The sequence below is a fragment of the Physeter macrocephalus genome, chromosome 19 (genome assembly GCF_002837175.3).
Source record: "Physeter macrocephalus isolate SW-GA chromosome 19, ASM283717v5, whole genome shotgun sequence".
Lineage (NCBI taxonomy): Eukaryota > Metazoa > Chordata > Mammalia > Artiodactyla > Physeteridae > Physeter > Physeter macrocephalus.
Genome location: NC_041232.1, coordinates 16823383 through 16835374, shown reverse-complemented (window position 1 = coordinate 16835374; position 11992 = coordinate 16823383). Strand labels below are relative to the sequence as shown.

Sequence of the window (11992 nt, the reverse complement as noted above, 5' to 3'; positions counted from 1 at the left end):
ATATTCCATGCAAATGGAAATCAAAAGAAAGCTGGAGTAGCAATTCTCATATCAGGCAAAAAAGACTTTAAAACAAAGACTATTACAAGAGACAAAGAAGGACACTACATAACGATCAAGGGATCAATCCAAGAAGAAGACATAACAATTATAAATATATATGAACCCAGCACAGGACATTCTCCAGGATAGATCACATCTTGGGTCACAAATCAAGCGTCAGTAAACTTAAGAAAATTGAAATCATATCGAGCATCTTTTCCAACCACAACGCTATGAGATTAGAAATAAATTACAGGGAAAAAAACATAAAAAACACAAACACATGGAGGCTAAACAATACATTACTAAATAACCAAGAGATCACTGAAGAAATCAAAAGGGAAATTAAAAAAATACCTAGAGACAAATGACAATGAAAAGACGACAATCCAAAACCTATGGGATGCAGCAAAAGCAGTTCTAAGAGGGAAGTTTATAGCAATACAATCCTACCTTAAGAAACAAGAAAAATCTCAAATCATCTAACACCTAAAGGAACTAGAGAAAGAAGAAGAAACAAAACCCAAAGTTAGTAGAAGGAAGGAAATCATAAAGATCAGAGCAGAAATAAATGAAATAGAAACAAAGAAAACAATAGAAAAAAAATCATTATGAATAACAATGAACGTTAAGTGAGGGATATCTTTCCCTTCGATGAGACCTGTACAGTCTGAGTTAGGAGGGGAAAATGTAGCCTAGCCCACTCGTGCTCAGTGGCCCTCACTGTAAGTCTGTGACTCAGGGAAGGGGGTTACCTGATTCCCAACTGGCACCTCAGGGCCTGGGTCCGTACCCAGTACCCAGAAGGTGCCAAGTAAGGACTTGCTGAGGTCCAGTGGGCTGCATTCTCTGCTGTGTAGCAGATGGATCTGGTTCCCAGTTTGTAAGGAATAGCGTAATATCTTTAAAACCAAAGCTGCATGAAAATGGTTCTTTTGAGGACTAGCACTTGACCATTGGCAGGAGCCAGAAGTAAAATAGGCCTCTGCAAAGATCCAGTTATTGATACAAAGCAAATGAGGAAGACAGTCTCTTTAGAACATGGAAATGCTAAAAATAATCCAGGTGAGCTGACTGAAAAATCCCACTATAAAAAGGCAGTATTCACAGTATAAGGAGACACATGGATGGATCCCAGATATACTGAGTGAAAGAAGCCACAATGAAAAGAATATGACATATGTATTTATATGACATTCTAGAAAAGACAAACTACAGGAACATAGATCAGTGTTGTTCCCCAGGGGCAAGGGGAAAGGTTTGACTACAGAGGGACACCATGGACGTTTGGGGATGATGGGAATATGTGTACTGATCTTGATGGTGGCAGTGGTTGCCTGACTAAGCTCACAGAACTGTACACTTTCTAAAGAGGATGTATATACACTACATCTTAATTTAAATTTTTTCAAAAATCTTTTCTTAAAAAAGTCTTGATGTGTGTATTAAGCAAAGAAAAAAACAGAGCATGACTAGAGTGACTTCTGTGATGCTGATGACAGTGTTGATCTAGACAAAATGGTGCCCAGGCACTAGCCATTAATCCAGTCTCCTGTGACACTATTATTATGAATTTCATGGCAGGGCTTCCTGTAGCCCAAGGTGACAGCAGAAGTGATTTGGGGAATTCCCAATTTAATTTAGTTTCTTTAGGAAAAGAAGAGATAAAGAGCAGGGAGCAGGCCAACGGAGTCCAACTTCTGCTCCCAGCCCACTGATGTAAGCTTGGGCACGTCTCCTCCCTAAAACCTGGATCCTTGTCTGTAAAGTGGGGATTAAAACAGTCGTGTAGCTCCAGGAATTCAATTAGCTATAATAATGCATGTCGGGGCTTCCCTGGTGGCGCGGTGGTTGAGAGTCCGCCTGCCGATGCAGGGGACGCGGGTTTGTGCCCCGGTCCGGGAGGATCCCACATGCCGCGGAGCGGCTGGGCCCGTGAGCCATGGCCGCTGAGCCCACGCGTCCGGAGCCTGCTCTCTGCAACGGGAGAGGCCACAGTAGTGAGAGGCCCGCGTACCGCAAAAAAAAAAAAAAAAAAATTATAAAAAAAAATAATAATGCATGTCAAGCACTTAGCGCTGAGTCTGGTGCATGTCAAGTCCTCAGCAAGTGTAGTAGCGGCTGATGGAAGAACAATACTGTCACATGTTAGCATCACTATTAAGGGTTATTTGGGGGGTACTCACTGGTTTTCTTTGCCTCTGCTTAGGGCATGCAAGCTCGGCTACTGCAGAACAAACTGGAAAGCTGACTGAATTTATGTCCAACCTGGCATGGGATTTTGCAGTCAAAGAAGGGTTCCGGGTTTTCAAGGAGATGCCAGCAACCAAACCGTTAACAAGGTCCCACCACACACGGGCCAGGCCACAGTCCGTGCCGAGGACCCCAGGCATGAGGAGTTATGTCACCTCGACAGACTCTTCCCCAGCTCACGTCTCAAAGGGAGCTCTGGTCTTCTCTCCAGAAGGCCTTTCCCCACCAGTCAGGGAGCTGTATCAGCGGCTGAAGCAGTTTATGGAGCGGCACGTGTACCCCGCTGAGCCAGAGCTGCAGCATCAGCAGGCCTCAGCCGAGAAGTGGACCCCTTCCCCACTGGTTGAAGATCTCAAAGTAAAGCAGCGTTTCGAGATGTGGGGAGACCTCGTTAGCAAGGCCCAACCTCAGCTCGTCCGCCGGCCACATCTGTTCCCTCCCAGTCAGCGAAGAGACGGGAGGGCCGAGTTGAATGTCCGCTTTCCACCATCATTAGAAAGAGCCAGCTCTAGATCACTCAGTTTCACTTCATTGCTCTTTCTGTGTGACCGTGTCTCGGCCTCATACTCAGCCAGGCGGAGGAATGCCGTGTCTGTGGTTTATAACTCTGAGGCAGGTGGGCTCATCTTATGCATATCTGAATCATGTAAATTTGAAACAAAATGATATAAATTGCATCAATTAAATAAGGCTCTCTTTAAAGAATCCCTAACATCAAAGCTAAAGGGCCAGTATACACTGTGTTTATGCCCTTGACACACAGTGACACCACTTTAGCTGATAACGGAAATACCTGCTGTTCTTTTTCAGGATTAGTCTTGGCTTGTGTTAGTTCTTAAGTTATTTGAGGTCTTCAGGAGCACATATTCTGCCTGTGATGCAACCATCACCTACCTTAAAAAGAAATAGCGTTATCTCTTTTTTCCTAGTTACAAACCTATCGCAAAGTAACCAGAGCTCGGGCTTCCCTGGTGGCGCAGTGGTTGAGAGTCCGCCTGCCGATGCAGGGAACACGGGTTTGTGCCCCGGTCCGGGAGGATCCCACATGCCGCAGAGCGGCTGGGCCCGTGAGCCACGGCCGCTGGGCCTGCGCGTCCGGAGCCTGCTCTCCGCGACGGGAGAGGCCACAACAGTGAGAGGCCCGTGTACCGCCCCCAAAAAAAGTAACCAGAGCTCAAACATGGCAAGAGTAGAAAGAGTTCATGACATAGAAAGACTTCTCTAAAATTCTCTGCCTTCTGAGCTAATCAATGTTAACTATTTGGTTTATTAGCCTCCCAGCTGTTTTCCTATAACATATTAATATATATTATTATTATTCCTATTGTAATGAAATTGTTTTATACATTTGAATCTCCCACTTGCTTATGTTATTTGATGATGTATCACCTTTCCACATCAGTTCCTGGAGATGGACCCCCGAGAGGACCACACTGCAGGTGCACCATAATTTGTCTACCCTGCCCCTGGCTGAGGGACACTGTGGGGGTCTCAGTCTAGGTCGCTGTGGGTCACTTAAGCAGCAGAGTTAGCAGCTAGCTGCTAACATGGACAGGGAGGCTGAAGAGCCAGCTGAAGGAGACAGTAGAAGCCAAGGGAAGGCTGGCTGCAGGGAGCGTGGCCAAGGCTGTCACTAGGGCAGCAACCGGGAGGTCTCTGCTGGATGCTTCCTCAGGACTCCAAGACTGAGGTGGGACTTTTCGGCCGGTCAGGTGTAGGTCCCATGCTCGCGCCTTGATGCCACCGAAATTTATACAGTGAGAGAGCACCCCAGAATAAGAAGGTGTTGGGGGACTTCCCTGGCGGTCCGGTGGTTAGGACTTTGCCTTCCAGTGCAGGCGGTGTGAGTTCAATCCCTGGTCAGGGAGCTAGGATCCAACATGCCTCGTGACCAAAAACCAAAACATTAAAAAAACACCAGAAGCAATATTGTAACAAATTCAATAAAGACTTTAAGAATGGTCCACATCAAAAAAATCTTAAAAAAAAAAAAAAAGAAGGGGTTTGGATCCTGTGCAAGGAAGGTGCATTGAATGCTCTTACATGCTTCTGTGTCCATTTACTGTTTCTACAGCATCATTTATTTGAAGTAAAAATACTGGTCTAAGAATGAGGCCATCTTGAGTTTCAGTAAATATTGCCAAATTTTCATCAGAAAGGTGCTTACCGATCTGTGCTCCCATTGTTACTGCGTGAAATGCCCTGTCCCCCACCTACTGGCCTGCACACTTAATCCTCGCCTGTATGACGTGCCCGTGGAGTGCACAGAAGCATCGGAAAAGCAGACACATGTCGCAAACATCTCTAGTCTCTAAAATGAATGCATAGAGAAAACCTAGATTAGGGAACATTCTACTTGTGGTCATACCTAAATGGGAACCATAAGGACAACTAAGATTTCTGGGGAGTGTGGTGAAATTACAGCTCGTGGCTTTTATCCAAAGTGTCATTACTACCCATAAATGAGAAGTATTTGACTTTCACACGGCATCTCACAAATCCTGTGAGGTAAGCATTAAGAACCTCAATTTAAAGATAAGGAATTGAATTTGTCCAGGGACACAGCTAGAAATAACAGCACCTGGACTCAATCCAGATCTTCTGGGCTCAAATCTGTGGGTTTTTCCCCTCCCACAAGGAGATGATTATATTTATTCCCTTATTCTTCCTCCTCTCAGAACTCCCTTGCTTCCCTTCCTACTTTTCCCTTCCCTTCCTGATTTATTGGTTCCAGTTCATCTGTCCTTCTTCTCCTTGGTTGCTGCACTCTGAGCTAATTAGCTTAACACAGCAATGAGCCGAGTGAATGTGCTGATTCTAGAAGTACATGTCCTAGAGACCAGGCCCAATGTAATGGAAAAGTCAGCCAGCTGGTCACCTCCCAGTGCGAAGAATATCCATCATCACTAACATTTAGTACAGCCCCCAGCTTCCGAGTCCGGCACTTTATATTCTGTGTGTTACCTCATTTCATCTCCCCAGCCACCCAGTGAGGTGGGTGTTGTGGGCACTGGTTGGCTGCCTAGAGACTCTTCCCCTTTCTTTGGGTAGCAGCACCCCAGTTTCATTTGGGGGCCTCCCTCCCCACCCTTGGACACAGTCTGGCAGAGCTGTCCGTCCAGGTGCCAACCCAGCCCCCCCGGCCAGGAAGTGGGCATGTTGAGCCAAGCTAGGCCAGCCGGGCTGTCCCTTCCTGCAACTGAAAGAGTAAACAGTGTTTTCAAGAGAGAAAACAGCTGGCACTCACTCATTGCACAGCAGGGGTGCAGAGTGTTTGTCCTGAGCTGTGCTGCCTGGGCTCCTGTCCACCTCTGAGCCTCCTCCTCTAATCTGAGCTCCCGATAACCTTCCCACGCAGTAGCCGTGACTGATAGCGTGGCTGGTGACATCCCGTTTCACGGGTGAGGAAACTGGCACGCGGAGCCCTCCGGTATCTTGCCCAAGGTCTCCCAGCGGGTGTGGTGGGGCAGGGTCTGAACCAAGCAGTGTGACTCAGGGCCTGGGCTCCTGACCCACAGGCTAGACTTCCTAGTTTCCGTGTGGGGAGTTACGTTCAGAAACCCAGAGTTACTTTCCCAGGAACAAAGTTGTGCCTCATAAAGGAAGCCGGATCAGGGGATGTCCTTAGGCACCTCATCAAAGCAGCTGAGGCTGCCGCCAACTGTCCTAGGCTGGATCCCCGCAGGCTCACTAAAGGACCCTTCACTCTCCTGTGCTCATGGAGTGAGTTCTAAGCTGCGTCGTGGCGACAGTAGTGATGCTAACAGTGATGGAGGTGGTGTACGTAGGGCGCCTGGGATGTGGACACCGGGGAAGTGAACTGATTGCCACGGTCACTGTTAGGACTGGGCTGTCTCCGGGCGCCCTCATATTCTCCTCCCACAGATCTGCAGGGTTTGTATCCAGCCCGATGGTTTGGACTGGCCTCGTTATTTTCCGCGGGACAAAATAAAATGAAATCACCCTCTGTGGATCCCTGACTTCCTTTTCCCGTGATAGGAGAAGGCCAAGGCCGAAGGACCTTGGAACCTTTTTCTACCCATGGAGGCTGATCCCGAGAAAAAATACGGAGCAGGGCTGACCAACGTAGGGTACGCACATTTGTGTGAGGTCATGGGCACGTCTCTGTACGTGCTCCCGAGGTACCTTCTTTAATGTCTTTCTCAGTGTGGGAGGAAATCCTCGTCCTCCACACGAGTTCAGCCACCCTCCTGGGCCGCTGGGGTTCCCTGCAGCTGTACTGGACTCAGGAGCACTGATGCAAACTCAGACTTCTTATGGGGGAGGACACTGTGGGCAGGTGGCTGGAGCCACAGCAAGAAAGCAGCTTGGGGTGGGCATCTACACGGGAAGTTAGGGCCCAGGTGAGCACGGCCTGGCTGGCTTGCGTGGGCCCCAGCCCACCAGCTCCAGTCTCCTTTCTCTCCCCCAAGGAGCTCCGTGGTTGAGCTTCAGGGGCTCTGAGCTGCTATATTCAGAATGTCGTGGGTCTTTGCATCTCCTTGGGGAGAGGAAGGACTTTCACGAGGGTGTCAGAGGGCCTGTGACTTGGAAGGAGCCCGGGTCCATGCTTCTGGGGTGTTTGAACGTTTGAATATGGATGTGGGAGTCACCCTTCTGCTTTTTCTCCTCTCCAGATCTTTAACTGTTCTGCTCCAGACCCAGGGAACACGGAGCTCCTGGTGCAATGCGGCACCAAGGAGCAGAGGCCCGCTGGCTGATTCCGTTGCTGGAGGGAAAGGCCCGCCCCTGTTCTGCTATGACTCGGCCCCAGGTGCCTCGCTTGGGTCCCCCACAGGCACTCCTTCTCATCAGGCCAGACCCTCGCCTGACCCCATCTGCGCTCTGCCGTCAGGTACTGCAGGACCAGCTCTAATCAGAATGTGCTGTCGCTCAGGTTGCCTCCTCAGATGCCACCAACATTGAGTCTTCCATCCGAGAGGAGGATGGCTTCTATGTCATAAATGGTCACAAGTGGTGGATCTCAGGTATTTGGCCTGAAATTCATTTTTCAATCACACTTATGTGGGTCTGCATTGATAAGCATGTCTTCTCTGCCCGGCTGTTGTCTGAGAAACTGTGGGAGGGACTAGCGTCATTTCCATTTGATGCAAAGGAGATTCTGTGTCTGTTCTCAGAAAAGGCAGCAAACCCTGGGAGAACCAGAGGTTCTGCGTGTGACCCCACGTGACAGTTCCAGGAATCTCTCCTTCACTCCTCTCTCTCTTGATTCTGCCGTGGGCATCTCCCTTTGGAAAGGCAGGAGGTCACTTCCTGCTTCTCCGTGCTGTGAGGTCAGGTGTGCCTCAGCAGAAGGGCTGGTCATAATCCTGTTGTTCACCAGGCGTTAACTCTGCAGGGCTCTCCATACGTGCTGAGTCCCCACCCCTCCCCGGAAGGTCCGTGTTATTATCCCCATGTTACAGAGAAGGAAACTAGGACGGAGAAGTGACTTGAGTCACTTGCTTAAGGTACTTGCCCCCCACTAGCAAGTAGGGAACCCAGAGTTCAAGGCTGGCCTGATTCTGAAGCCTGCGCCCAAAGCCATCATGTTTCCACTGCCTGTGGGAACAAAGCAGAACAGGCTGCCAGTAATAAAGTAGCAGTTTTCAGCTTCTTGTCTCCAAACTATATTTTCAACTTGACTTGGTGCTTTAAAAAGCCCTGCTCTTAGGATGTTGGATTCCTTCCTCACTGGGACAGGAACCAATTGCTCTCACTGCTGGTCAAGGGCCTGCACGTCCTCATCTGATCATGTGAAGTCTTAAAGGGCCCTCTCTGTTCACTGGTTTCGGCTTCCCTGGGCCACCGCGTGTATAAGGAGATCTGATGGCCCTCACGTCAGATGATGGGGTCTCTCTTTTCCTGGCAGGCGTCCTGGATCCTCGCTGCCAACTCTGCGTGCTTATGGGAAAAACAGACCCACATGCCCCATGCCACCAGCAGCGGTCCATGCTCTTGGTTCGCATGGATACCCCGGGGATAAAAATCATCCGGCCTCTGACGGTATATGGGCTGGAGGACGCACCAGGTTGGCCCCCCAGCAGCGGCTCGCCTCTCTGTGTGGGTCTGGGTCTGGGCCTGGGGAAAAAAGGCTTTGGGCAGCACTTCCACTGCAGGAAGTCACACCTGTAAGGGTGTGATGACATTTGGAAGGCCATGTGCTCCTGCATTTCAGTTCCATCCATGAGTATCAACCACGCAGGCAAATTTCAGACAGGCATTTATCCCTTTGTTTTTTTTCTCTTCCATCCTTAGAAGATAAGCCGGACTCTGTGAGGTAAGGAGGCCACAGAGGAGAGAGCAGGAGGCAGGAAGTGCCCTCCAGACCTTCTCTTCTAGACCCCAGGGTGGACCGCCGACCTCCAGGCCTGGAAGTCCTCTCACAGGGGCTCTTTCTGCTGATGAAGTTCACGTTCTGCCTTGGGTGTTTCTGTAGGCTCACAACACTGTTAGAGTCACATACCGCTAAGGAGATTCAGCTTAAGTTAGAGTCATGTTTTATAAAAGGAATGCCAAACTATTCATTTGACATTATAAATCAGTGATTTATTTCCCATCTTCAATAGACTCCTTCCTTCCCTCCGTGTTCAACATGTTCAACCGTGTTCCAGTTAGAAGGCTACAAAAGGGCAGGAGATGAGATAAGCTCATTGCCAGCAGATGAGATAAACACATCTGAGGAAAACAAGTAGGCAGATGGCTCAGGGGTACCCTTTGGGTCTTTCAGGTGGCCACGGTGAAGTCCTGTTTGAGCAGGTGTGCATGCCCAAGGAGAACATGGTCCTGGGCCCTGGCAGGGGCTTCGAGATCGCCCAGGGCCGACTGGGTCCTGGCAGGATCCATCACTGCATGCGGCGGATTGGGTCCTCAGAGAGGGCGCTGGCGCTCATGAAGGCCCGAGTGAGTACTTCCCTTTGCGACTGTCTCTGTACCAGACCTCCCCATCTGTTTTCCTATCAAACTTCAAATCCTAACTGTTTTCTGAGAGCAGACTTAGCAGGTGAAGCAAGGTGACGTTCTTTACAAGAAGCTGTGTCCCTGTCTTTGCATCTGCTACTTTGCTAAAGTTTCAAATTCAGAGCAGAATAGGCCTCACTCTGTCGAGGTGACCGGAAGGAAAAGGCCAGGCTCTGCAGCAGCAGTGGGCAAGCTTCCAAGTTCCACAGGGTCATGGTCTACTGATGACCAGTCCTGCTACCGGGTCATCTTTAAAAATCAGATGCCAGGGAGAACCTAGGGTTCCAGCGTTCAGCCCTGCACCACCCTCCTCCCCCAGCACATCCAAAACTTTATTCTTCTTTGACCCCCTCAAAGGTTGCAAGCCCACACAAAAGAAAGCTCTTGCTGGCAATGGTAGTTCAGATTGGTGATATCAATTTCACAAAGATGAAGCAAACCCTTGAGCCTCCAAAATATCTCACAAAACACTGTCCAAAGAACAGAGGTGGTCCGGTGTGCATAGATTACTGAGCAAACTTGAGATTCCACCTTTTTAGTTGAGACTGACTAGTTTTTTGGTTTTTGGGTGTTTTTGTTTGTTTGTTTTTTAAAGACAATGCTCCTTTCTTAAGAGCTCAGGTATAGTCTCCAGTCCCATCCTGCAGAGCAGTTTGACTGTACATGTCAGAAGTCTTAGAAGGTACAATAGTATTGATGTGGCCGTTCCACTCATAGGACTTGGTCTCAAGAGAGTAATTAGATTTAATACTAGGAGGTTCACCACAGCCATGACTATAATACATTGGAAACAACCTATAAGGCTAACAACTGGGGCCTGGTCAGATAATCCTGGCTATGGGCACGCAGTGAAATTCCAAAATGATGCTGTAGAAATCTATTTCTTGATACATAGAGAGATGCTCTTAATGAAAAAAAAAAGGCAGGCTACAAAGCATTATAAAGAGTATGACTCCATAGTTTTGTAAAAACTGCATACGGATGTTCATGCGTACAAGAAGGTATCCACCAAATATTAAGTGTGACTAGATGATGGAATACCAGGTGTTTATGTTTTTTCTTTTCCTTTTTTGTCTGAAAATGGATACATTTTCTGCCATGAGTAATATTATTTTGTGTCATTAACTGTTTTTGTTTTTGTTTTTGTGGTATGCGGGCCTCTCACTGTTGTGGCCTCTCCCGTTGCGGAGCACAGGCTCCGGACGCGCAGGCTCAGCGCCCATGGCTCACGGGCCCAGCCGCTGCGCGGCATGTGGGATCCTCCCAAACCGGGGCGCGAACCCGGTTCCCCTGCATCGGCAGGCGGACGCGCAACCACTGCGCCACCAGGGAAGCCCTCATTAACTGTTTTTAGTTTAAAAAAAAGGGGGTGGGGGATAGGTCCTTATAAGTTTTTCTGATTGCTTGTAACTTTCAAGGACTGTAGAATCCCCACTGCAATAACAGTCGCCCAAGAGGGGGGTCTGGCACCCAGACTTTGCTCCTGAGGGCACCCCAGGACACGAAGCAGGCCCTGCTGTCAGCAGAGGGCGCCCTCCCCTGCCTGTGTGAGGTGCCCACAGTCACTGCCTAGTTCCCAGAGTAGCCCTGGGCCAGAGGCGGCTCAGATCAAGTCCCTGCCTGGCAGCCGAGCCTGCCCAGAAGGAGCGGAATGGCTGGAGCAAAGGGGTTCCCGGAGGTAATTTGTGCAGCCACCACGTTGACTAGCTCCCCGGTGCCCACGAACGTCGTCTGCTTCTGGCTCTTCTCCCTGGGAGTTTCCAGTGGCTGGAGAGCTGGCAAAGTGGCACCTGAGCTGCACGGTCCCGCTGCCCCCCTTCCCCTCCAGCCCTCTCCTGTGTGCTTCCACACACCTCCTCTGCAGGGCACAGCCCCTGCCTCCCGTCCTGTCTCCTGTGTCCACAGGCGAAGTCCCGCGTGGCCTTCGGGAAGCCCCTGGTAGAGCGGGGCACGGTCCTGGCCGACACTGCCCAGTCCCGCGTGGAGATCGAGCAGGCCCGGCTGCTGGTGCCGAAAGCTGCCCGTGTCATGGACGTGGTGGGAAATAGGTAGGGGGCCGAGGGGCCTCACAGAGGACAGGTCCTGAGGTCGCGGTGAGGGACGCAGGCCCAGGAATCTCTAGATGCTGACTCTTCCCTCCCCACTCAGCAAACCATGGAGAAAGCGCTTGGCTCCTTGACATAAATAAGTTTGCTTCAACTCTCCTTGGGACTACTTGGGCAGCTTTTCAAAAATGGAAAAGGTACAATAAAAGAGGACTGAACTTTCTGTCTTACTGACCCAGTGACCTTCTGGGTTCAAGACAGTGGACCTGAGAGGGCCCCAAGGCCCCAGCCTGAGCTACGGCCCCACCCGGACTTCCAGGCATCCAGCAAACTAAGAGTAAGTCATGGAGTTAGCCAGAGGAGAAGCTTTACTTTCAAGTGTGACATTATTCTTTAAACGGCTCTTTTTGAGGGCCTCTAACGGCCAGGTACGATGCCATGCTGACCCCTGCCTTTTCCATCTCTCCGTGGGGCCTCCACCCCTTAGCCGAGAGGCCTCAGTAGCAGTGGGTTGACCCAGGCTCAAGTTCCCTGTTTCTTGGCACTCTAGTATCGGGTATGAGGGCTCTCAGGGGCTTCGATTAAAATCCCAGACTGGGGCTTCCCTGGTGGCGCAGTGGTTGAGAGTCCGCCTGCCGATGCAGGGGACGCGGGTTCGCGCCCCGGTCCGGGAGGATCCCGCGTGCCGCGGG

At 50.1% G+C, this 11992-nt stretch overlaps 1 protein-coding gene across 1 annotated transcript in view; it reads left to right on the top strand.

Annotated features, from left to right (window-relative positions):
- The window catches only part of ACAD10 (acyl-CoA dehydrogenase family member 10), a 52615-nt gene that overhangs the window by 39026 nt on the left and 1597 nt on the right, over positions 1–11992 (top strand). Inside the window, 8 exon segments of the mRNA XM_028480560.2 lie at positions 2252–2652; positions 6295–6426; positions 6933–6999; positions 7002–7069; positions 7193–7283; positions 8168–8326; positions 9026–9198; positions 11161–11303. Coding sequence (XP_028336361.1) covers positions 2252–2652; positions 6295–6426; positions 6933–6999; positions 7002–7069; positions 7193–7283; positions 8168–8326; positions 9026–9198; positions 11161–11303 — 1234 coding nt within the window.